This window comes from Sminthopsis crassicaudata, chromosome 1 (assembly GCF_048593235.1).
Source record: "Sminthopsis crassicaudata isolate SCR6 chromosome 1, ASM4859323v1, whole genome shotgun sequence".
In the NCBI taxonomy this organism is placed as follows: domain Eukaryota; kingdom Metazoa; phylum Chordata; class Mammalia; order Dasyuromorphia; family Dasyuridae; genus Sminthopsis; species Sminthopsis crassicaudata.
The window spans coordinates 281,931,620-281,959,552 of NC_133617.1; the positions used below are offsets into that span (position 1 = coordinate 281,931,620).

Genomic DNA, 27,933 nt, shown 5'->3' on the forward strand with positions numbered 1-27,933 from the left:
GGTGGCGCAGTGGATAGAATACCAGCCCTGAATTCAGGAGGACCCGAGTTCAAATCTGGTCTCAGAAACTTAACACTTCCTAGCTGTGTGACCTTGGGCAAGTCACTTAACCCCAGCCTCAGGGGGAAAAAAACAAACCAAAAAACCAAAAAACAAAACTCTTTACAACCTCTATATACTCTGTGATCCAACTTTTCTGGTATGTTCTATATTCCATCTACTATCTCCCATTTTTCCATTGACTGCCTTTTATGTCTGGAATGTCCTTCCTTGTAATAATCTCTCTAAATGTAATGTTCTCTGTCGAAGTTTTCTTGGGGTCTCTGGAGCAGCCTTCGTTTCAGTTCAGTAATCATCACATGAGTAGATAGGGGTTAAGGTCCAAATCCTTTATTGTCTCCTTCAAAGTCTTGTCTCCTTTCCTGGGGCCCGGTTAGTTTTCTTAGAGACCTATCTCTTTCCTTGGTTCCAGTGCTTCAGCCTCCAGCCACCACAAATGTGGGCAAGGGAATGAATCTCTCTCAACCTCCGAGAGCTTCTAATGTGCTTGTCTTTACTGGCCCTGAGAGCTTCTCGCTTATATGCTGTACACTGAGTACAAATCAATCATTATATCATTAGGAAACCATTATTTGTTGTAGGTTTAAATCAATGATAAACTAGTTTTAACTATTGTCTCCTCAATTCCACTTAGTTCCAAGTTCTGGCCCATAACATCTCCTTGTAGGATTAAATCAATCATGCTAAACCATGCTAAATTAGATAACTATTGTCTCTCTCAATTCCACTGACTTAGTATCTTGTAAGAGTCCTTTGTTTCAAATTCAGAGTTCTGGCCCATAACACTTTCTCCTGATTTCTTCCTTTTTGAATCCCTGGCTTCCTTCAAGACACAAATTAACTATTAATAGACCTTTCTTAGGCTACCTCACCAAAGGAGTCTCCCCTTCTTTGGATGTATCTTGTATCTACACACAATTACACACACTGTTTCCTCCAGTAGAATATAAGCTCCTTGAGGAAGAACTGTTTCTGTCTTTCTATTTTCAGAACCTACCACAATGCCTAGGAATAATAAATGGTAAATAATAAAATATGGTACTTTATAAATGCTTATTGATAGATTAACTGATTAAAATGGGATTAACTTTGGTAAGAATATCTAAAGCTACTATATCTAACACACTCAAAGAAACCCACAGCATCCATTAATATGATAAACTCAAAGATCCAAGCTTTTGGAATAAAAATTCATTATTTAACAAAAATTGCTGAAAAAACTGAAAAACACTATGGCAGAAAGTAGGTATAGACCAACATCTCACACCATATACCAACATAAGGTCACAATAGGTACATGATTTATACATAAAGGGTGAAACCATAAGAAAATTAAGAGAGCACAGTAGAGTTTATCTGTCACACTTAGGGGTAAGGGAAGAATTTAGAACAAAAAAAGCATAGAAAACATTATAAAATGTAAAATAGATAATTTTGATTATATAAGATTCATTTTTTTTTTACACAAACAAAATCAATGCAACCAAAATTATAAGAAACTGAGGGGAAATTTTTGCAACAAGTATCTCTGCTAAAGACCTCATTTCTCAACTATATAGAAAACTGAATCAGATTTATAAAAACACAAGTCATTCCCTGATTGATAAATAGTCAAAGAATATGAACAGAGAATTTTTAGATGAAGAAATCAAAGCTACCTATAGTCATATGAAAATAAATCACTACTGACTAGAGAAATGCAAATTAAAACAACCCTGAAGCATCACCTCACACTTATCAGAATGGTTAATGAGACAAAATAAGAATATGTTGGATGGTGGAATGGATGTGGGAAAACTGGGACACTAATGCTCAATTGGTATAGTTGTGAACTGATCCAATCATTCTGAAGAACAATTTGGAACTATGCCCAATGGGCTATAAAACTGTGCATACTCTTGATCCAGAAATACCACTGATAGGTCTAGAGACCTAAGAACAATTAATTAAGCAACAAGTAATGCAAAAGACAATAAGCATTTACTAAGTGCTATTATGCAGGAATTGTACTTTGTGCCAAATATACAAAGAACAGTTCATTTCCAGAAATATTTCACAATACTATTGTATCAGGCTAATTTATATGCCAACTTTCTACTTTTCAATTTTAGTAAGTAATCAAAGACAGAAAGACATTTGCTTAACGATTAAGAAAGACTACTAATATTCTTTCTTTGACCTAGTTTTAGTTAAATGACATAATGGCATAAATAGGCCTATACCTCTGAGTTATGAGGCATTGTATAAGTATCCAATTACTTTATGATGAGTAACAGAATATCATAAAATAAAATCTTCATATTACAAATCAATGCTATAAATTCCCTACTTAAATTTAAACTAAAAAACAGACATTTAACCTATTTACAAATTGGTTTGCAAAAGGTAAATTTATGAACACTAAATATAGCAATAGGGAAGTATATTATATGATAAAGAAAATTCAATTATCTTAACACAAAGCAGAACATCTTGAAGTAAAATAATACACTTGAAATAACATCACAGCAAAAAGAATAATTTTTTTTTTAAAAGGACAGTTACTTAAAGTTTTCAGAAAAAAACAAGTATAGCAGATGGCTTTTCCATTGATGTAATAATACTTAAAACAAACATTTCACATGCTTTCTCAGGCATTTCAATGTTTTTACATGATCCACCCAAATATCTAACTGCTATCTGGAACAATAGTTTGGACTTTTTCCACATTACCAAGTTTTGTAAATGTTAAAATAACTAATATACAGCATGTGGTGAATAAAAAAAAATTCTGTGTGACATCAAACATCAAAGAATGCATATTTTATTTTAATAGAATTGCTAAATTAATGATTTAAGATTTTTTAATATCTAATCTTTCAAGATAGAGAAACTGAGTATTATTCCTCCAAAACACAATTAACTTAGACCTTACTCGCATATGCTTCTAAACTCCTTAAAGTTGCTTAATTTTGCAGACTTATTAGATATTATTCCTCTTTCTCTACTTATAGTAAATTAAATTGCCTTCTCTTTCTCCTTTTCTCACAAAGAGTACTATTTCCTATGTCAATACCTTTGAATTAGTCAATGGAACTAGAATGAACTTCCTTCTCAGCTCATTTGCCTCACAGACTCAAGCACAATGATGTCAAATATAAAGAGAAACAAAGGCCACTAAACTGTACAGAAGGATCCCTGTGGTTATATATTTAATTGCTCTTTATATGTAATATTATGTATGTTTTATTGTATTTTAATTTATTTTGTTAAATATTTACCATTTACATTTTAATCTAGTTCAGACCATACTGGAGAGAGTACAGTAGTCTCCCAGAACATGTCTGACACTTCTGTTTTGCAATATGAGTTGATACTCCAACTGCTAGGATCCCTAACTACTTGCACATAGATATGCATGCATACATACATATGTACATAATACGTACATACCTAAGATTATATGTGAATTCTACATTCATATAATACATGTATTCTTTCTGAATAATATGCAAACTCTTTTAAAGGAATGACTTTTGTCTTTGTATTTCCAAACATACCACCTAGAGGCTGACATATAAGAGATACTCACTAAATTCTTATTGACTGATTAATCATAAAGGCCATGGAAAGGTAGTAGGATGTAAAATTAATTCATGGAAATTATCATGAGCAAAAAAAATTATCATCAGCATTTCTATGTAGTATTTATTAATCAAAAAAATCAAGAAAAACAACAAGAGAAATTCTAGTTGAAAAAAAATTACACAATATATAAAATAAAATCTGGGCATTAACTTATCAAGATATTCCTATAAAGTTATTTTACATAAATAAAATCAGACTATTCTTTACAGAAATAAAAAAAAAAATGTAAGTGTCTGGAAAGATTAGTTGCTCATTGCTGGACCAGTAAAATAAAACAACAATACTATTTGAATAAATTTACAGATTTAGTGTTAGACCAATTGAATTACCAAAAAGATATTCTATAGTACTATACAAAATAATAACACTTGTCTGGAAGATAATCAATCTAGAATCTTAAGGAAAATAATGAAAATAAGTAGAAATGAAGGAAGCATTAAATGAACTATATTTTAAAGCAGTAATCAAAACTATCTGTTAGTGGTTAAAAAATAAAAAGTAAGTCAATGCAATAGTATATATACATACACACACATGCACAACACCATAATCCAGAAGCAATCTAAAACAATAGTTCAGTATTAAATTAAAACCTGAGAATATAAATTACTGGGGACTCCCTATTTGACCACAATTACTAGGAAAATAAAGAAAATTGTCACATACTTGGCTTAAATTGGCATCTTAAACTACATACTGCAATAAACTCCAAGTACAACACCTGACTATAAGAGGGATCATATCATAAAACAAATAAACAACAAAAAATTAGAGAACAGAAGAAGGCACCTTTCACAATAATACCACCTTGCATTTCTACAATGCTTTAACTTTCATAAAGCATTTCATAAACAATCTCATTTGATCTCTTCAACAATTCTAGGAGGCTATTTTTATCCCTATTTTACAAATGAGTAAATGAGATCTTAGATTAAATGATTTGTCTAGGGTCACACCATTTCCCAATAAATACACAAAGGATACAAGTGATTTGAAAATTGTATTCTGTTATATGTTTAAAAGCATATTCCAAATCACAAATACTAAAATGATAATAAGTTAAATCAGCTATTAGGTTTTTTAGATTTTATTTTTTCACACTTTGTGTAAACTGGCAAAGAACACAAAAACTTGAAACAGTAAATGTTGGCGAAAATATGAGGAAATAGACATTTATATATTGTTGGTAGAACTGGTAGTATATTTCTTCAACTGTTTTGAACATAATTTTGGAATTGCATGGGATTAATTTCTTGACATTCTGTCTCAGTGACAGTGCTGCTAGATATGTATCCCAAGAAGATGAATGCCAGAAGCAAAGAATTGGTCCATAACAAAATAATCCTATTATCACTATTTATTGATAGCAAGAACTAGAAACAAAATGAACATCAGCTGGAGAATGGTTGAATGTACTGTGATATGTAAATGTAATAGAATATTATCATGTGGTAAGAAATGATAACAGGGCAGCTAGGGGGCAGAGTAGATATTGTAACAGGTCAGGAGTTATGGGAGTTGAGTTCAAATCAGACACTTATTAGCTGTGTGACCCAGAGCTAGTCACCTAACTCTGCCTCAGTTTCTCATATATAAAATGAGCTGGAGAAAGAAATGGCAAACCTCTTCCATATCTTTGTTAAGAAAAGCCCAAATGGAGTCAATGGAGAATAAGAAACAACTGAAACAAATCAACAACAACAATGAAAGAAATGATAAATATGAAAACTTCAGAGAGACATACATATAATCTGAGAAGGAGCAAAATAAGCAGAACTAGAAGGACAAGATGTAGAATAACTAGAAAAATGTAACTGAAAAGGTTATTAAAAGAAAGTCAAACTGAGTAAAAAACTAGTAATTGTCCCAAAGAACTGTAATGAAAAACACCTCTCTCCCTTAAGAGAAAAGACTGACTAGTAAGGAAAAAAGCTGGATACACTGTCAAAAGGTGGAGTTTATTACTAGTTGTTGCTTTTCTTTGTTGGGAATGGGGAAGGTGTGTGTGTGTGTGTGTGTGTGTGTGTGTGTGTGTGTGTGTGTGTGTGTGTGTATGTGTGTTTTAAGAAATGATTGTAAGATAAAAAACAAAAGGCATCAATAAAATTCTTTTCTAAAGACCACAAATGAAAGAAAATTTAATCCATTGTATTTGTGAGTAATTTTAATGAATTACAAATATTTAGTTATTTTTCCCCAAAAATAACATGACACTAGAAGGTATGCCTGCTCACACTGTAGAGAGCAAAGCTAATAAAAATAACTGATGTTTAAAATGGCTAAACATAAACAAATGAGAAACTTTCTTTTCATTGGCTTATTACAGAAATGAATGAATGAGCTATCTGTAGCTGATTTTCTTTCATCTTTTAAAGTCATGAAAACAAGAACAAGCTCTATAGCACAGCTCTTCCCCTGTAGTTTTTTTTTTTGTTTGTTTGTTTTGTTTTGTTTTGTTTTGTTTTTTTACAGTAGTCCTAATGGCTAATGTCTTTTTACATTCCTACTTGCAGCACTAGGTTGATTTTGTTCTATTTAATTATTTTGAATTTCTATAGTAGTTGAAGAGCTCAATGAACCAAGTTGGTGGTCTAACTGTATGTTAAATCAACTAATTTAAAGAGGTTACAAGAAGTTTTTGGATCATCCTGGGAAAATGTGCCCAAATCCTCCCCCTCCCCCTAGAAACTTCCAAAGCTTCTGAGGATATAATGACTCATCGTTCAGTTCTCTCCATGGCAAATTTCAGCTTTTTCCAGCCTATAAAAGCAGGCTTGGCATTAAAAGGTTTATACTTTAAGACAGCAGAGAATCTCCCAATAGGCTGCCAAGCCAGAAGATCTGATAATGCCATGGATCTCCAAAAGGGAGTAGTCTATCCTTCAACTCTTTTTCCAGCAATGAACTGTGTAAAGGCTATTTTGAACTGTTTTCCAATGGGTGAAGGGTCAATTTTTCAAACTTCTATTAGGCATCTATGCCATCACAAACATATTCTACCTGGGTACAACTGATTAGATTCTGAACAAATGAATCACTGATTATAAGAACAAATTTAAATTGAACTTCATTTAACCAGCATCCTTGAGTAAAAATAAAAGTTTGCTTTTGTTTAAACAAGAATTTTTAAAAATTTTCTTACTATAGTACTTTGGAAATTAAGATTTTTAAAGATTCCTTTCTAGTTAGACTATTATTCCTTAGATATGTCAACATTGCTATCATTTTCTCCTTACCTGTGTAACAGGGTTTTTTGTTTTGTTTTTGGCTATCATAAAGAAAACTGACTGAAAACGTTTTCTATCTCAGAGAAATTCTTATCTGTTCTTGATTTGAAAATTGACCTCTTCTGCATGACTACAGATGAATAAATGAAAATGCACTCAAAACTGTTCAGGGCACAAAGCTAAGCATTAAGGATGTCAAAAGAAAAGTAAGAAAGCCCCTGCTTTCAAAAAGTTCCCATTCTAATAGGAAATCACAAAGCATGCAGGAAGGAGCATTTCAAGTCAGATGGTAGCACATCTTATTTACTGTCACTTTGTTTGATAAAACCACAACTATTCTTGATGTTGAACTATTTGACAATGCTGAGGGCTTTGGTGTGAATAATTCTATTTGATCACAAGATACCTGGATGAAGAGCACATATTATTATTGCTTTAAGCAGCACCTGTTCTTTATTCTTAAGTAATAGCTAGTTCCCTGCCTGTGGGGGGAAAATAAAGGAATCTGTATATGTGTGTGTACATATGTACATGCTGCAGATTGCTGAGAAGGTGCTTAACTTGCAATGGTAGAGAGTTTCTTCATCTGGAAATATCTTATACCAGTGAAATCACAGATCCATTCTATATCTCCATTTTATATGAATTTATATATGTGTGTGTGTATACATCTATCCATATGTAGTGCTATATAAAAATGCAAAGAAATGAAACTTTGGTATTTTGGGATGAACACAAACAAGAGATTGTCCAACTAGAAGAAATCAGGCCAAATATTCTTATTGACTCTGAAGAGATTGAGCAAAAAATAGTTATTGTTTTTATCATTTTAATTCTATAAATATAGTACCAAAACATCTGAGAGACCATATAAAAATAATCATCTAATAAAGGAAAACAGATTTCATAGTCCAACAGTAGTTGTTCAAAATTAAGGATAGAGACCAAAGAAAACTGAGAACAAAGCCAGTATGGGCCTGTTGGAAATGGGAACACTTTTTTAGTTTCAGGATAGGCCATTAGGGTTAAATAGTGAACAGACAAACAAGAAGTGACAAAGAATAAGACAAATAAACAATTATACTGAAAGTCACAAGGAACTCTATTCCATCCCAGAATTATTTATCTAGGGTCATCTCTAATGAACCTAGAAGAACCAGCAGATTTCACAGAGGCTAAATAAAACTTTTTAAAAGGTTAGCAAAAACATATTTATGTGGCAAATGCCTCTGAACAGTCTTTTAGTGGGTGGATTCAGCACATACCAGTACCTTTGAGTTTAGTCCAATTTTGAATTAAGCTTCACAGTTCACCTTTAAGAAACAATGAGCCTGTTTTAAAATAAAATCCTTCATTAATAAGAAACAGGGAATGAAAATTTTTAAAAAATAAGATATGCATCAGCTGAATTGTCTCTAAATAGAATGTTTTACAAAGTTTTCCATTAGCCATCAGTGGATCTTTAAAACACACAAACTTTTTTTAAACTTGTTAGTCATTCATCTGTAAAATCTAGCTTTTTATGTGCATGCCAAGCATAAAATTTCCCCATGCTAAATTTAACACAAATCTCACATTACAGAGTTATGTGCACTTGCAATTTAACATGCCTATGACAAAGGTGTAGGCTTATACATCCAAAGTATCCACATTTCGGGTGAAGAAGAAAGAGCATGTTTATTTCAGTACCTTTTCAACTGGAGGTACATTCATGAAAATCTTCAAAAAAACAAAACAAACCTAGTTCTATAATTTAAATCTGCAGGCAATCAAGCTAGGAAAATACATAGAGGAGCCAGGCTGTGTAATCACTAACACTTGCAAAACCATTTAAACTATTCTTTAGTTGTAATTGCTAGCAGTCTCCTATGGCTGTAATCTCCAAAAAAATCTTCCATTGAAAAAAATCAAACACAGGTGTATATTAACTTCCTGCCTATTTCTAATCAGGTGTCACACAAATCTTAGCTATGCCACGTTAAAAATATCATGTCCTTTAATGCTACATCATTCTTCCTTTTTAAGATAGTGAAAAGAAAAACAATACGGGTTCCTAGAATACAAGTTGTCATTGTTCCTCCCTACCTTGGGACACCAGAAGAAAGGAGGAAATACATATCTCCAAAATAATCTATTTCCAAAATAATTCCATAGCAACTAACAGAGAGAGGATTTAATCTGGAGAAAGGAAAGACCTGACTTTAAATCCAGCTTCAAATGCTTACTGTGTGACCCTGGGGAAGTCACTCAGACTTAGTTTTCTCATCTATAAAATGGGGTATAATTTATCATCTGCCTTCTAGGGATGTGGTGAGGATAAAATGAGGTATGTGTAAAGTTATTTGCAAATCTTAAGTTACTATATAAATAACTATTTTTTATTCAAATGAATCTAAACTTTAAAATGTTTATTATTTATTCAAATTAATTCAGACTTTAAAGTGTTCTCTTTTTAATAAAAGATGGAACAGTATATTTCATGAAAGAAATCTATGTTTAAATCTGTGATGATATTATGTTAATTATAAAATAATACTTTACCCCTTTTTTATGTTTCACAAAAATAACTAATCATTCTACAAAAGTTTTTTAAAGAAAAATTTTTAATGATTTCCAATATGAAAACTCTAAAAAGATGACTAAACTGAATCATAATGAGGCAAAGGAAATTGTCCAAAGTCTCACAACATTTCAGCTAGTATTTAATACCTAGAAACCAATCCTCTAATCACAAGTGCACATTTTTACATTCAAAATACTAACACTGTATACATTCCCTCACTCGACACAAGTTCCTATAACAGAAATTCAAGCTCATGGAACTGATTAAGTAGGGTAGGCTTTGTTTATGTTACCTTAAGATTTGAACTTACAAAAATCTATAGAAAAATAATAGATTTTATTCCCAAAGTTGTTAATTCTTACGCAGAGACCAGCTTTTTATTGTTGCTGTGTTACAGCAAGACCAATCTAGTCCCAGAGCCTCTAGTGTTGCTTAGGAGAAAATTATATGGGAAGCTGAGTAATGATTTCTTGGAGCTGGAGTCCCATCTTCCCTATGGTACAACAGCATAGGAATCATTCAGCTTTCTTTCAACTCATCATTAAAACTGGTAAAGATGAAATGAACATGGGGAAAGGGGAGGGAGGTAGGGTAGGGTCGGAGGTAGGAGGTAACTTCCTCTAAGCTTCAACATTTCATGTATTGTTCTGATCATGAAGGTAGCAATCCCTAAAATTTTAGTGATTAAATAGTTTTGAATTTTTGTTTTGTTTTTTGGCCAGATAAAAATTACCTTACCATTTCTAATTTTATATCCAACGTTAGACTTTTTTGTCTTAAACAGATAAGTAAGCTAAGATATAAAATATCTAAACTTAGCTAGAAGAACTTGAAGATTAGTTTTCTGTACTCTATTTTAAAGTTTAAATATTAATAATTGATTTGTTATATGATTTCCTTCTTATCATATTACTATTCCTTCCATTATGCATAGTTTCTGTAAAGCTTCAATATTAATGCCATGTTTGCAGTAGTAGCTTATTGATGCTCAGACCCAAACCCAGGTCAGGAACTTGCAGAACTTTGAGCAAGGAGGACTTAATCAGATTTAACCTTATATTAGACCTTTATGAGGAATGAGAAAGATTGGGAAAACTAAAAGTTTGCAATTCCCCAGCTTTAGCTGTTCCTGTGACCCTAGAATAGTATAAAAAAGTATAGTAAGCAGAACAGCATAGACTTTTACTCTGTAAATGTGTAGAATCCAGTCCTAACATCAAGTTGAAAGTCAGAAAATAGGATGAAAGAAAAAGCTTAAGAAAAATTGCACCATTAAAAGCTATCATGGTGAGGGGCACTCAAGACACACCCAGAAAAAGAGAGTGACTCTAAAATATCTACAAGCAAAGCCTTAAGTAAAAATATAGCTTAGGATACGAATTCAACTGTATAATCCCTGAAAGGGATGAAGCAAGAGTTTAAAAAGAATTTAAAATGTTAGGGATCTTTAATAAATGGAATGAGAAATCTAGAGGAAAAAATTTGAAAAAGAAAAAGATTGAAGAAAGCAATTTTAAAGAAAAAATTTAATTTGGCTCAGCAAAAGAGGTTCAAAACCTTGCACAAACAATAATTATAATGGACCAAAGAGAAGCTAATGACTTTGTGGGACAACAAGCAATATTAAAACAATTAAACGATAGAAAAAAAATAGAAGAGAATGTAAGGTATTTCATGATTTAAAAAACAGAATGAGAAAGAAAAACAACAATAATCATTAGACTACCTGAAGCCATGAACAAAAGAAAAGTCTTCATATTATATTTCAAGAAATCTTAAAAGAAAATTCCCCAGAACTCATAGAACCAGTAGGCAAAGTGGAAACAGAATCCATAGGTCACCTTCTGAAAGAAATTCTAAAATGAAAACTCCCTGGAACATTATAGCCAGAATCCAAAGCTTCCAAATAAAAGAAAAAGATTTCAGAGCTAGACAAATCTAAACACAAAGGAAACAAGAAAGAAAGAAAAGAGGTGAATAGAATTTTAGAAAAGTTAGGTATGACAGACCTCTGGAAAAAAATGACTGGGGATAGAAAGGAATATAACTTTTTTCAGGAGTACATGGGCACCTATACAAAAATTGACCTTATAATAGGACATAAAAGCCTCACAACCAAATGCAGAAAGGCAGAAATATTCAATGCATTCTTTTTGGATCATGTTGCAAAAAAAACTACATGTAATAAAAGGTCATGAAAAATGGATTAAAAATTCATTGAAAATTAAATCTAATCCTAAAGAATAAAAAAGTCAAACAACAAATCACACAACCAACCAATAATTTCATCAAAGAGAATAATAATAATGAGACGACATGCCAAAATTTATGGGATGCAGCCAAAGCAGTACTTAGGGAAAATTTTATATCTCTAAATGCTTACATGAATAAAATAAAAAGAAAATCAATGAGTTAGGCATGCAATTGAAAAAGCTAGAAAAAATTAAATTAAATATCAAATTAGAAATTCTGAAACTAAAAGAATAGATTAATAAAATTGAAAGTAAAAACCACTGAATGAATCAATAAAACTAAGATGTTGGTTTTATGAAGAAAAACCCTATAAAATAGATAAATCTTTGTCAATTTGATTTAAAAAACAAAGAAGGAAGCCATATTACCCATTTCAAAAATGAAAAGGATGAATTCACCATAAATGACAAGGAAATTAAGCCAATGATTAGGAGATATTTTGCCAAATTGTATACCAATAATCTGGCAATCTAAGTGAAATGGATAAATATCTCAAAAACATAAATTGCCAAGATTAACAGAAGAGGAAATGACTAAATAAGCCATCAATGAATGAACTCCCAAATAATATCTCCAGGGCCAGATGGATTTACAAATCTTTAAAGACCAATTAATTCCCATACTGCACATACTACTTGGAAAAATAGGCTTAGAAGGGGTCCTACCAAATTCCTTTATATCACAAATATAGTGCCAATACCTAATGCAGAAAGAATCAAAACAGAGAAAGAAAATTATAGACCAATTCCCTAATGAATGTAGATGCAAAAGTCTTAAATAAAATATTAGCAAAGAAAATATAGCAATTTATCACCGGGTAATATATACCATGACCAAAGGGCTGGTTCACTATTAGGAAAACTATTAGTACAATTAACCATATCAATAATGAAACCAATAGAAATTATGTGATTATCTCAATGGATGCAGAAAAGCTTTTGACAAAATACAGCACCCATTCTTATTAAAAAACAAAACAAAACAAAACACTAAAGAACATAAGAATAAATACATCTTTCCTTAAAATAATAGGTAGTATCCATCTAAAACTATCATCAAGCATTATCTGCAATGAAGACAAACTAAGTTTTTCCAATAAGATCAGTGGTGAAAAAAGAATGCCCACTGTCATTACTATTATGTGAAATTTTAGCTTTAGCGATAAGAAGGAAAAAAAATGAAGGAATTAGAATAAGCAATAAGGAGGCAAAACTATCACTCTTTGCAGATAACATGATGCTATATTTAAAGAACCCTAGGAAATCAATTTTAAAATTTCTTGAAATAAGTAACAACTTTAGCAAAGTCATAGGATATAAAATAAGCCCACATAAATCAACAGTATTTCTATATATTACCAACAAAGCTCAGTAGTGAGTGATAGAGAAATGCCATTTAAAATAAATAAAGACAATATTAAATATTAGGTACAATACCCAGGAACTATGTGAACACAATTACAAAATACTTCACACAAATAAAATCAGAACTAAAAAATTTTTAAAATATCAATTGCTCATAGGTGAGTTGGGCTAATATAATAAAAATGATAGTTATGCCTTAACTAATTTACTTATTAAGTACCATATCAATCAAATACCAAAAATATGTTATAGAGCAAGAAAAAACATAATAATTCACTTGGAAGAATAAAAGGTCAAGGATATCAAAAGAATTAATGGGGAAAAAAAATACAAAGGAAGATAGACTAGCCACATCAGATCTACAATTATATTATAAAGTAGCAACCATCAAAGCAATTTGGTACTGGCTAAGAAATAGAATGGTGGATCTGGAGTAGATAGATAAATAAAACATAGTAGTAAATGACTGTAGTAATCTACTGCTTGATAAACCCAAAGACTGCAGCTTCTGGGATAAGAACTCATTATTTGACAAAAAGTGCTGAGAATACTGGAAACTAATGGCAGAAACTAAAAACAGCTGGCAGAAACAAACATCTCACACCATATACCAAAATGAAGTCAAAATGGGTTGAAGGAATTAGAATAGGCAATAAGGAGACAAAACTATTAATCTTTGCAGATAACATGTTATCTGCTATATTTAACATGTTATCATGCTATATTTACAGAGTTAGACATAAAGGGTGATTCCATAAACACATTAGGAGAGCAAGGAATAGTTTACCACTAAGATTATGGAAAAGGGAAGAATTTATGCTCAAACAAGAGCTAGAGAACATTATAAAATGTAAAATGGGTTATTTTGATTACATTGAATTAAAAAGATGTTGCACAAACTAAACCAATGTAACCAAGAATAGAAGGAAAGCAGAAAGACAGGAAACAATTTTACAGCAATTCTTAAATGTATAGAGAACTGAGTCAGTTTTATAAGAATACAAGTAATTCCCTTATTGATAAAAAATCAAAGTTTTCAGATGAAAACTCTAAATCAGTAATTATTAGAGAAATGCAAATTAAAACAACTCTAAAGTATCACCTCATACCTAATTGCTAACATGACAGAAAAGGAAAATGATAAATATCATAAAAAAAAGAGGTGGGAAAATCTGGACACTAATACACTGTTGATAGAGATGTGAATTGATCCAACCATTCCAGAGAACAATTTAGAAGTGGGTTCATAGGGCAATCAATCTTTGTGTTGTATCACAAAGAAATCAAAGAAAAGGGAAATGGACCAATATGTAAAAAAATATTTATAGTAGCTTTTTTTGAGGTGGCAAAGAATTGGAAATTGAGCAAATACCATAAATTGGGGAATAGCTGAACAAATTGTGATACTTAAATGTAATGGAATACTATTATGCTATATGAAATAATGAGTAGGTGGATTTCATAAAAACTTGGAAAGACTGAATTGATGCTGAGTGAAATTAGGAGAACCAGAAGAACATCATATATAATAACATTGTGTTATAATCAACTATAATTCACCCAACTCTTCTTGATAATAGAATGATCCAAGACAATTCCAAAAGGTTCATGATGGAAAATGCTATCCAAATCCAGAGAAAGAACTAGGGAGTCTAAATGCTGATCAAAACATATTATTTTTACTTTTTTTTTTGTCTTTTGCTTTGTGTAGCCTTCCCTTCTTGTTCTATTTCTCCTTTCACAACATGACTAATGTGGAAATATGTTTCCATGACTACAAATGTATAATCTACATCAGATTGCCTGCCCTCTAGGGGAAGGAGAAGGAAAGTGAGGGAGAAAGAAAAATTTGAAATTCAAAATCTTATAAAAATGAATGTTGAAAAGTAGCTTTACTGTAATTGGAAATTTATTTTATATATTTTTATATTTTGTTTATTTAATTTATCATAGTACTGAAATAAAAAAGAAAAATATTGCAAGATGCCATAAAAATGGAATCACAGTTAAGATCATTAGTATAAAAGAGCAAAGAGCTTAGAATACACTATTCCAGAAAGCAAACCATAGGGGTTTAATACAAAGAATGACTTAACCAGCAAAACTGAGTATAATATTACTGGAGGAAAATAAAATAGAAGTCTGCTAAGCATTCCTGATGAAAAGACCAGAGCTATGTAGAAACTCTGAAGTTCAAACAAAGGAGCAAAGAGATACGTAAAAAGGTAAACATGAATAAATAATTATAACACTAAATAGGGATGAATTTCTTAATTCACATTTAGGGAGCTGATACCTGTCCTCCTAAATCTAATGATTATCAGGGGGGAGAGAGAGAGGGAGAGAGAAAGAGAGAGAGAGAGAGAGAGAGAGAGAGAGAGAGAGAGAGAGAGAGAGAGAGAGAGAGGGAGGGAGGCAGGGAGGGAGAGAGAGGGAGAGAGAGAGAGAGAGAGAGAGAGAGAGAGAGAGAGAGAGAGAGAGAGAGAGAGAGAGAGAGAGAGAGAGAGAGAGAGAGAGAGAGAGGAGGGAAGGAGGGAGGAAGGGTGGGAAGGAGGGAGAATCTTCTTAGAAAACATTCCTCTTAAGGATCTTATGTCTATATGTGAAACCAAAACCAAAACAAGTATACAGCAAAGGGAGTGGAAGTCAGAGAAATCACTAAGAATATGGGGAGTGGAACTTGAGAGTAAGCTATTAAGATAGCTTTTCCAGAGGCAACAGTAATGGTAATTTGATTACAATTCTCCAATAAAGAAGTTCAAGGGAGAGGGAACAAGAAGAGGGTATACACAAAATGATGGCCCTTTTTGTAGTGGATAGAAACTGGAAAATGAATGGATGCCCATCGATTGGAGAATGGCTGAATAAATTATGGTATATGAATGTTGTGGAATATTATTGTTCTGTAAGAAATGACCAACAGGAGGAATACAGAGAGGCTTGGAGAGACTTACATCAACTGATGCTGAGTGAAACGAGTAGAACTAGGAGATCATTATACATTTCAACAATGATACTAAATGATGATGTATTCTGATGGAAGTGGATATCTTCAACATAGAGAAGAGCTAATCCAATTCCAATTGATCAATGATGGACAGAATCAGTTACACTCAGAAAAGGAACACTGGGAAATGAGTATAAACTGTGAGCATTTTTTGTTTTTCTCCCCAGATAATTTTTACCTTCTGGATCCAATTCTTCCTTTGCAACAACAAAAACAACAAAATTCGGTTCTGCACATATATATTGTACCTAGGATATACTATAACATATTTAATATGTATGGGAATGCCTGCCATCTGGGGGGGGGGGGTGGAGGGAAGGAGGGGAAAATTCGGAACAGAAGGGAGTACAAGGGATAATGTTGTTAAAAATTACCTATTCATATGTACTGTCAAAAAACTGTTATAATGATAAATTAATTTTAAAGATTAAAAAATAAATTAATTAATTAAAAAAAAAAAAGGCACACAAGGGCCCAAGTGAACATGAGGGCTAGTGTCCCAGATAGTATAGAGACCAATGTTTTAGTTTTTCCCTGCATGATCACTGGTCTAATTTAGTTAGTAGAACAATAGCAGTAGTAGGAACAACAAGTGGAAAATGGTCACCTTCAATTAGAACTAGAATTTGCAGGAGTACAGAGGTTGTGCTATTTACAATTTTTTAATCCTTCACAATAATTTAATATAGCATCTTGAGCCAATTAGGTATTCAATAAATATTAGCTAAACAACTTAATTGATTGAAGCAATATATAAATATAGGAAGCCTAAAAAAAAAAAAAGTGAATACTTACTATTACTTGTTGTTTCAGGAAATCCAATCTTTTGACTATTCCATCCCTTGTTTTCCACTGTCTAGAATTTTAAATGGATAAGTTAATGCAGAGAAATCATCTTTTTGAATTTATTCACAACTAAAAAAAATCTAACCAACCATATTAACTAAAGACAAAGATCTCTCATGTAGTCCTTTAACTATGTTTCTTTAAACTCCAGTGTCAACAGATGGATACAATTGCAGTAAATGCATATAAATCTCTGCATTATTTCACCACTTATCCTTTAATCAAAAATGTATATTTCCTTGTATTATCTTCCCAGTTTTTAAATTGAAGTTAGCAAATTATAGGTGCTTAACAAAAGGAAAAGGATTATCATCATGAAAGCCAAGGCTATTATTGATCCAAAATTCTGATTAACAATAACAATAACAGTAGCTAACATTCTATAATATATACTATTTAGCATTGTACATAGTAGAAATATTTCAGTATTACTGAGAAACATTTTTCAAATTTGCATAATAACAGATGAGCTACACAAGTTAATGATTATTGCTATGTAGCTTAGCCTGAAGAAATATATCCTGAAACATATATTTTGCCATACACATATATACATATATGTATGTATATATACTGAAATATATATTTTATCCTGCAAAATACTTAGAAGTGCAGGGTTTCAAGAGATAACAGTACTCCAGAAATGTGAGTATTAATTACTCCTATTATAAGTTTTTGATTATTGATGTTATTGTTAGCTAGATATAATTTTAAAAATCTCTTTAGCAACTATTTTTAACCTTTTTTACTTCTAATATTTTACTGGTAATTATAATAAGTAATAAAATGGGAAATTTTATAATTCATTTTCTTTCTTTTTCCCTATATATTTTCTGTTAACAGAATTAACAAGTAAAGGAAAAGGGGAAAAGGAAAATGAAAGAGCTTGGATGATATGTAAAATGCTCGAATAATTAAAAATGTATCATGTGCGAGAAACTATTAGCTTCTCTTGAACTAAGGATCTTCTCTGCCTTTAAATACTTCCTTAAAATTCACCTCTTATTAACAGACCCTCATATCTAGTATTCTGAACATTGGCATAGGACTCAGGAACTCTGAGTTCCAATCTTGGCTTTGTCACTAACTTGATTTATGTCACTTAACCTCTCTGTGCCTCAGTTTCCTCACCTGTAAAATTTCAATACAATCTATAAGTTCAGTTGTTTATTCTTCCCATACTAACAAATATTCAATTTGTATTAAAATTGGACAAGTATCTAAAAACAAAAATGTGATATTCTCTTCATTATTAAAATATATGTGTGTGCACTTAAACAAACTAAATAATAAAAATCATTTTAATCACAATTTCTGTTATCAAAATTCTATTGTTTCTGATATGTTTAAAGTACTAAAAATAAAGATTAACTAAAGTCCATTTAGATTTTAATACATTATATTTTAGAACAAGGCAAATTTTGCCAATAATAAGTTATAAATAGCTAATCTAAATTATAAAATCTTAACAATGAAAGCAAATTAAAAAAAAAAAACGATTGTGTAACAAGTGACATTTTCATATAGTCAATAAAATTCAGCTAAGGAATTTCACTATGAAATCTGATAAAAACCTAAATATGTGAACTATATTTAATCCAGTGGCTAAATTCCAGGACATTATTGATTAGTTAGAGTGTACATGTACAAGAATAAAAGCTTGTAAAAAAGATTAACTGGATGAATTTCTAAGGAGTAAAAGAACTAGATAGCAATAGTTTCATTAAATGAAATATAATATATATATAGAAAACAAATAGAAAATTTATACCTGAAAAAGCAAAGTTATACACAATCCATATCATCAAAACAAAAAACCTTGATCAAACCTGGCTGACCAGTATCCTGCAATCATTTCTAATTAAAAGTCATGGAATAGTAAGACAAAACTGAAACAGATTGGGAGCAGGGGGGAGAGGCATATCTTTTGTCAAATGGTATATTAATTTGGGGGTCAAGATGAGCAATTATTCCTTGAATGTGACAAATGGTGCTAACTATCACAATGTACTAGAAAGACAATCTCACAGCTTCTAAACTTTATGCTTCGAATCTATTATATTATCCCTCTTGTCATTCTGTCCATTTTTTTCAAATTAAGCCCAAAGGATAGGCTTTCGGAACTTTACAATAATTAACTTTAAAGGATCTATTTTTTCAATGCTGTTGATACAGCTTCCATTGATGTAAGTTGCCACCCAACTATGCCCTAATATACCCAATAGTCATGAGTTGCTATGACCAAATATTTCACCATCCAGAGGCTAAGCTTCTCTAAATGAGGTTCTTCTAATATCTGAAAGGCTACAGTATGGAGAGATTGTATTTCTTCTGTTTAGCTTCAGAAGGTTAGAATCAAGAGCAATGGGTAGAAGAGGCAAAGAAAGCAATGTAGGCTAAAAATCAGGAAAATCTTGCTAAAAATTGGAGTTGTTTTAAGGTGGAATATGCTTCTTTGAGGCATGGTGCACTTCTCTTCCTTCAAGATCTTCAGTCAGAGACTGGGGATTATTATAAATTTTATAAAGATTTTTTGTGTGCGTGTGTGTTGGATTCAACTAGATACCTCTGAGGTCCCTCCTAGGTCTCAGGTTCTGTGGTTCTATGATTTTCTGATTTTGAGTTGATGTCTGGTTCTGCTGGGATTAGACTAGTTTGATAGTATTTCCACAACTTAAATTCTTTTGACCAGGCTTTTGAGATTTCATGGGTCATCTCCATACTGTGATGAGAAATCAGAGTGGAACATGAAGAGACTAAAAGTTGTATTAATTCAAGAAAGAATTACTTCTGCTCTCTGACTACCGATGAATTTTCTAGAAATTATCCCTATAGAAAGGGCTCTACATTCTACCCTCTCACAATTTCCAGATACATTTCTATGCCACGTATGTATGCAATGCATGTACATGTAGGTTAAAGATAACTACAATGTACATGGTGTAGATGTGTTTTTAAATGCAAGACAGTTGTTGTTTGTCCTTCATTTTCAGAAGACCAATGACTTCATGGGGTAATGTCTTGACTCATACATGAATTGAATGTGAGTGAGGCAGAGTTGCACAGAAGCATCAGTCTCACTCTTTCTTCCAGAATCCTCAAAGTCTAGCTGCAGGACAAAAGTCAAGACAATTGGTGATAGCTTGGGATACAGTGGATGACTTTGGTAGCTTCACTGTTCAGCCAGGCTCCAGGTATTTCACAATACCTGTTTCTTTACGGCCATTGGAACAAACTGTTCTCATTCACTCATTCCACCAGAAGTCTTTGCATACTTGGGACAGACACCACCCTCGCTCACCAATAGGTTTCAGGCCTCCACCTGGTTTAGCCCGTCTGGGTGTGGCCACTGCTCGAGCTATAGCTTCTTAGACCAAAGGGGAGAGTTGAAGGCCAGGAAGAAGTGATAACTAGTCCTCAAAAGGGCTCGGCAGGCAACACTCTAGAGGTAATAGTCCTCCCTAAATACCTAACACACCCCAACACAAGACAATAATGCCCCATTTAACTGCAGTCAGGATTCTGGCAACCTCAGCTGTCCAGACACAACTACACGTTAGAAAGTAAGTGAAAAGGATCTTTGAAAACAAGGGAAAACAACTGTCACAAGGCTTTACTTTGTGATATTTCACTCTGAGAGGAGGTGCCTCTAAGCCTCTATTACAGCTTGCATTTCTTTTTTCTGTTTTAGAATATAATAAATTTAACATGCAATTTTCAAAGTTATCCTATTTATCTACCCTCACTTTTCTTAAAATGCCCAACGCTGGATAGGAATTAAGTTATAGAGTAAGAATCTGAATCTAAGCACTCTGGTCAGAGATACTCTTTTCACTTACACTATCCTGGATCACCTAAACCCAGTATGCACTTGATTAAGAGTAAGACATGTTCTTAACTTAACACCTTTCCATTTTTGGATAAGGTTACTTACCTAGGTGAACAGATTGATGATATAGTTGTAATGCATTTCAATTTTAGTAATTTATATTTGACAAAAAATTTGTCTTGGTATCTTAATGGAATGACACTTAGGAGAATGTAGGCTACTAGTCTCTGGGGATAACAAAGATTTTTTAAATGATAGACTATCTGCTCTCTTGGAGCTTATGTTCCATTAAAAAGTACAACATGTACAAAGAGAAGTAAAATATGAGAGAATGTGATCAGGCAAAGAAGAAATCTAACCAAAGGGCTCAAAAAAAAAGTGCAGGAGGGAAAAAATACACTAAGCTTTGGGAGAACTTCAAAAAGGTGGTAGTACCTAGGCTTAACCTTGAACAAAAAGGATTTTGATAAGATGGAGCTGAAGAGAAAATAAACTGAAACATAAGGCAATACTTATATATCATGAAGGTAGAAGATAGTACGTTAAATTGGGATACAGTAAGTAGTTGCTTTAAGAGGAATAAGGTAAAATAAGACTTGAAGAGTAAAAGTAGTCAGAAGGTGAAGGACTTTAAAGATAATCCTTTCTATTTTACTTTATGAAATTAAAAGGATTATTCTAAGGAGGGACCCATAGGCTTCTCCAGACCTCCATAATGATCCATAACACACACAAAAAAAGATTAAGAATCCTGGATCTAGTCTACCTTATACCTGAACAAGGATTTCCTTTGCAACAAGTGATTTTCTAATCTCAATATAATGATTTCCAGTGAAGAAGAAACTATTGTCTTTTGAAGCAGCCTGTTCTACTTGTGGATAACTGTCATTAGTAAGAACTTTTTTTCTTATATGATATAAAATTGTCCCTACCCATTGCTTCATACTTCTGCCCTTTAGGGTAGAACAAGTTTAATATAGCATCCAAATGATAACCACATATATTTGGAATAGCTGTTGTCTCTATACATCCTACCTATATAGACTTCTATTCTGAACCCTAGTTTTTAATCAAATAATAGTCACATGTATGTTCTTCAGGCCTTTCATTGTCCTTGTCATCCTTCTCTGGAAACTCTCCATATTATCAATATTGTTCTTAAAATGCAGTGGCAAGATTAAACACTAAACTTCAGGTGTGGCTTTACCAAGACCAAGTTCAATGGCAATACTACCCCTCTGATATTAATGTAATTTTAAAGGCTTTTTTGCTGCAATATCATATGGTCGGTTTTTACTGATAGCAGTGCCTTAAAACAATTAAATCTTTCTAAATCAAATGCTATCTAGCTATTACTCCTCTATCTTGAACTTGGGAAGCTGGTTTAAAAAATTTTTTTAAATTTAAAATTTAAAAAGACTTCATATTCAGTTTTTTTGTTTCCAGTCATGTCTGTCTCTTTGTGACCCCATCTGGGGTTTCCTTGGCAAAGATACTAGAGTAGTTTGCGATTTCCCTCTCCACTTCATTTTACAGATGAGGAAACTCAGGCAAACAGGGTTGAATGACTTGCCCAAGGTCACACAAGTAGTAAATGTCTTAAGTCCTGATTTTAACTCAGGAAGATGGGTTTTCCTAACTCTAGGCTTGGCACTCTACCCACTATGTCATTTAAATACCAGTGACTTTGTATTACATTTATATTAAACTTTAACTTAGATAACCCTGAATTTTTAGTGGACCCAGTCAGAACAGTTATAGAACTACCATCCAGTAGGGCTTTGTAATTAAAGAGTGAGAGCAGACAGTGGGTAGCATACCTGATCTAGGTCTGAAAATTAGCAGGGTGTTAACAGGGGTAAGACAAGAGGCTAGGAGATTCAAGGGTGAGGATAGTACCTTGCTGAACTGGTTAATTATATGGTTGAGACAGTGATGGGAGTTAAAAAAGAAAGGTAAGTGCAGTATCAAGATATTGGGAAAACAGGGAGGGACAAAAAGACCAGAGGTCATAGTAAGGATGCTAAATAAGCAGGTTTAGAGAGAATGAAATGAGCCAGTGAAAGAAGTAGGAGAGGATCAAAGAAGAGTAATTTTAGAATTCAAGATAATGTATGTAGAAAAGTTAAGAGTAAAGGGGAGTTAAGGTGTGACGTAAAGCTGTCTGAATATGAAATGGATTTGTCTTGAAAATTGTGAATGTCACGTTACTAAAAATGAGAGAACAGATGTAGCTTCTACTCATTGTTAGAGATAATTTGGTAAGAATTCACAAATTCAACTTTAGTTTCAACAAATATTTATTAAGTACATACTCTGTGCAGGGTACTATGGTAAGTAGTGGACAAGTTACAAAGCTTAAATAAAAAAAATACAATCCTTGCTTTCACTGAAGAAGCATTTTCCTTAATAAAAACAAAAAAGCAGAAATCCAAGTATTACAGGAGCTATGAAGATCACTTGATGAGTGGGACAGAGAGGATAGAAGATGGCATGTGGACATCAGAGGAAAGGCATAATTATAACAGGGAAATATGTGTGAATGAGGGTATATTCCAGAAACAAAAAAAGATATGAACAAAGATAATAGGTTCTTACTAGTGCTAAGTCCATACTTAACAATTCTCTAGCTCAGGGTTCACACCTTTAGTTCACACCTTTAAAAGGAGCTAGTCCATTGGCTGTAGGAGTTCCCACAAGCCCATTCTGTGGGAGCAGATTTCTTGGGAGGCTTCTGGAGCCTCCAGCCAGCACCAAGGTACAATCTCCAATTCTCTTCTTCCTGAATCCTGGCTCTGAATCTCCTCCAGCTTCCCTGAAGTTCTCCCCCGAAGTCTTGTCCTTTCCCAATCCAGACTGCTTCCTTCCCAACTGCCCTCCTCTATTATCCTCTCAGAGAATGGGCTTGTGGATACTCTAGGGGCTTGTGAGAACTCCTACATGACTAGCTCCTTTTAAAGGTGTGAACTAAAGATATGAACCCTGAGCTAGAGAATTGTTAAGACTTAGCACTTAGTAAAAACCTACCGCAAAGACACTGAGGAGAGAGAATATAGGATGTATATAGGAGAAGATGAAAGAAACCAGTTTGGTGAAAGCAATGGAAAGTAGTAAAAGAATGGAAAAGTAAGGAAGGAGTTAAAGATAGGAAGATAAGGTAGTAGCTAATTGTTAAAATTCTTAAAGATTAAAATAATGAAACTGAACAAAAGGAAACCATTAAAAGATTTTGAGTAGAAAAATGGCTGTTCAAATATATATAAAATTAATCAAGGAGAAACATGGAGGATGAAATAGAGAAGAGAGAGAGCAGAAGTAGAAAGAGTGGTTAGGAGGCTTTTACAATAGTAGAAGCAGGATTTATTGAGAGTTAGGTATGCCCTTCTTTCTATTTTTACCACTACCACCCAAGTTCAGAATCAGCTATCATAAAGTAGTCTTGATGATTTATATAATAACATACAAAATAGCACAGTCACTCCTAAGGTAAACACAGAATAATATGATAATTGAGAATAATAAGGATGATTATAATATGTTCAGTATGTTATCAGGGCAAAATTCATGTTCCTTTTTTCAAAATTTCAAGAGATATATGATGTCCTGTTCCCCATTCCAGCCCCCAAAGTTTTGGCATTTAAAAGGCTATGTCAATTACTTAGCAAATTCATTAGTGTGGAAAATCTCACTCCTTGATAATACTGGATAAATGAGGCATTACTATATTGTAAAAAGGAACTAACCTCATCTAAATTTCTTTTTACTAATATAAATTAATCAGGAATGGAATGATACTGAATCCAAATGCAAAAAAAAAACACTAATGACTTCTAAATATGTCTCTTCTGTGATCCAATCTAGTCACTCAGAAACATCTGAATATAACCCAAAGAACTGGTGGAATTCTACTCTTTATGTAACTTCTGGGGAAATCCTATATAACTTTATGGCAGATTCTTATTCTACCAAAGAATTTATACACACACACACACACACACACACACACACACACACATATATATACACATATATATGCATATATACATACATAAACACGCACACATATTTTCCCTACTAAGCTAACAGTTGAACAATTGCTAATTAATTTGACATTTTTGTGTCAAGATAGATTACCAAACATCAAGAGAAAATACTTTTTTGCACATTTTCTCAATGTCTATTTCCCAATTTGAATCAAACATACCACAGATTTGTGAGGCATAAGGAAAGGTAACCCTGTTCCAATACACTCCTTTCCCAGGGTCTGCTTTTCCAAATAGTTTTTCAGTTATATGTTTCTCTCCCCAAATGGGAAGCAGAGTTGTTGTGATAGAAAGAATAACTTGGAATCTGTTCAATCTAGTGAAAAGAACATTCCATTTGTATCAGAGAATCTGAGTTCAAATCCCATCTCTGTTGACTATATGTGCAAATTTAACTATATGTGTGGACATATGTTATGGGCCAGAACTTGAAACAAAATGCTAAGTCAGTGGAATTGATAGAGACAGTGGTTGTTTAGCATGGTGCTTAACAGTTCTCTAATTCAGTACATGTACTTAGTACTTACTATAGTTCTACAAGATTCACACCTTTGATAAGAGAGCACATAAGCTCAAACTCAGCCAGAATCAGAAACTAGGGAAGACAGAGACCATGGTGGTGGTCCTCCTGCCTCTCCACAGAAACCAAGTCACATTCAGGAGGACCTCAAGAAGCTGGCAGAGGCAGAGAACACAAAGGACTGGCAGCAGGAGCTTAAGCTCTCAGAACCAAGGAGAGAGAGAGGCCATGAAGAAAGCTAATGGGGGCCCCAGGCAAGGAGACAATAAAGGATCTGGACTTTAACATCTGGCTACATTCCTGTGGTGAATACTGAACTGAAAGGACGGCTGCTCCCAGAGACCCCAAGAAAACCCAACAAGAGAATACATTACATTTTGGCGAGAACATTACAGATTTAAGTTTAGTTATCTCCCCTCTCTGACTTCAGTTTCATTGTCTGAAAAATGAGGAGGTTGGACTCTGTGACCCGTAAGGTCCTTCTATTAGTCAGAAAACCTGAGCTTTGAGTTTGTTATACTTATTGACTTGGGCAAGTCATTTAAACTTCTCTGAGTTTTGTTTCCTCATTTTTAAAATGGGGGATACTTATATTTACTGTACTTACTCTCAGATAAGGGTTATGTGGCCACCAACTATAATGATTCCATTTCTTCTTTTATGGGAATACCATAAAAAGTTGGGAAAGGCTCATAATGTGAATCAGTTTTTTATGACCTTGTTTAGAGTGTTGACATCGTACAGCATCTTAGAGAGTTCTATACCTAAGATCTCAATCACCATACATGGAAGACAGATATAAAAATTTCCCCCTAGGACTCACAGTGCAGGAAAACACAAACATAAGAAGGGAAAATACAAATATCTTGTCCATTAGTGCAGGTCGGTTCTTTTTTGAAACAGTTAACAACACCAAGAGGACCTGTCTTTTAAATGAGATAATATTTTTAAAGTACTTAGCACAGTGTGTGGCAAACAGTAGATTCTATATAAATGTTTGTTCCTCCTTTTGTCCCTCTCCTCTCTCATTTAAGGCACAGAGTTGGATAATTTACTTAATGGATTTAAGAGCATATGGAGATGGGAAATCCCAATGGAAAATGAATAAGACTTGAAGACAGAAGATAGTAGTGAGCCAGAATCTAGAGAAGAGTAGATCTCAGATTTTTTAAATATTCTAATAAAATTCTAATACCGCACCAGAAGGGACAATAGTAAAGAAAACCAAAGAGAATTGGCAATAAGCCCTTTATCCCATGCAGAACTGCACAAAAAAGCTGCCAGAAACACTTAGCATAATTGTGAAGCATTCCAATCATATAGCAGTAAAAATGTACAGAGCAGTATTTAGGGGTAAACCCAATGACCTTGCCCTGAAAGAAGATAAGGAGGGAGCAGAGGAGAAATGAAAAGAAGAAATCACCTTTCAATCTGTAAATAGGGGAAAAAGTATGACTCAAATAAGTAATTTTAAAAAAAAAAACTTATTCAAATTTATAATGACAACCATTCTATGTCAAAGAACATAGGTTGTTTTCTAAGATAGAATCCCAAGCTATCACCAAGCATAAGAAAAAAAAAAAATGCCCCAAATGACTAATAATTAAATTCAAATTAAAGTAATTCTGAGGTTCTATTTCAAATCTGTCAGAGGTCAGAGTAATAAAAATGACAAAAAAAAAAAAAAAAAAGGAAAATGATAATTGTTGAAGAAGTTACAGAAAAATAAATACAATGACGCATTATTTCGGGGGCTATGAATAGATCCAGCCATTCAGGAAAGAAATTTGGAATGACACCCACAACTATGCATATCCTCTGACCTAACTACACTATTATTTCTCTAATACCTCCAAATAGATCAAGGAAAGATGAAAAAGAATGTATATTCACAAAATTATAGTAGCAATGAAGTGAAAATTAGATGGATTATATACTATTGGTGAATGCCAATACAAATTATGGTATATGAATGTATAAAAAATTATCATGCCATAATAAATAAATAAAGAAGCAATTTCAGAGCCACCTGGGGAAGACCTGTGTAAATTGATGTATAGTGAAATGAGCAGAACCAGGCAAATAATTTATAAATGACAATATGAAATTTTTTAAACTGAAAAACTTGGGGACAATGTAAAAGCTACCCATGATTTAAAAAGACAGATGATGTAGCATAAGTAGCTCCTGACAAAGAGGAGGTAGACTCAAAATATAACATGAAAAACATATTTTGGTAATGTGAAAATTTATTTTGTTTGCATGTCTACATGTGTCATAAAGGCTTTGTTTTTCTTTTTTTTCCCCCAGTGTAGAACGAGGAAGGAAGGAAGGAAGGAAGGAAGGAAGGAAGGAAGGAAGGAAGGAAGGAAGGAAGGAAGGAAGGAAGGAAGGAAGGAAGGAAGGAAGGAAGGAAGGAAGGAAGGAAGGAAGGAAGGAAGGAAGGAAGGAAGGAAGGAAGGAAGGAAGGAAGGAAGGAAGGAAGGAAGGAAGGAAGGAAGGAAGGAAGGAAGGAAGGAAGGAAGGAAGGAAGGAAGGAAGGAAGGAAGGAAGGAAGGAAGGGAAGAGGGAAGGGAAGGGAAGGGAAGAGGGAA

The 27,933-nt window shown here is 33.1% G+C and overlaps 1 protein-coding gene across 10 annotated transcripts in view; it reads right to left on the reverse strand.

The window, feature by feature from the left end:
• The window catches only part of STAU2 (staufen double-stranded RNA binding protein 2), a 454,831-nt gene that overhangs the window by 221,951 nt on the left and 204,947 nt on the right, over positions 1-27,933 (reverse strand). For 9 of the 10 annotated variants that reach the window (XM_074278883.1, XM_074278881.1, XM_074278888.1 and 6 more), the window contains one exon: positions 16,897-16,957. The exons of the other annotated variant lie outside the window; for it this stretch is intronic. In XM_074278883.1, the coding sequence (XP_074134984.1) occupies positions 16,897-16,957 (61 nt within the window). The remainder of the gene's footprint in view (positions 1-16,896; positions 16,958-27,933) is intronic. 10 annotated transcript variants of the gene reach the window in all.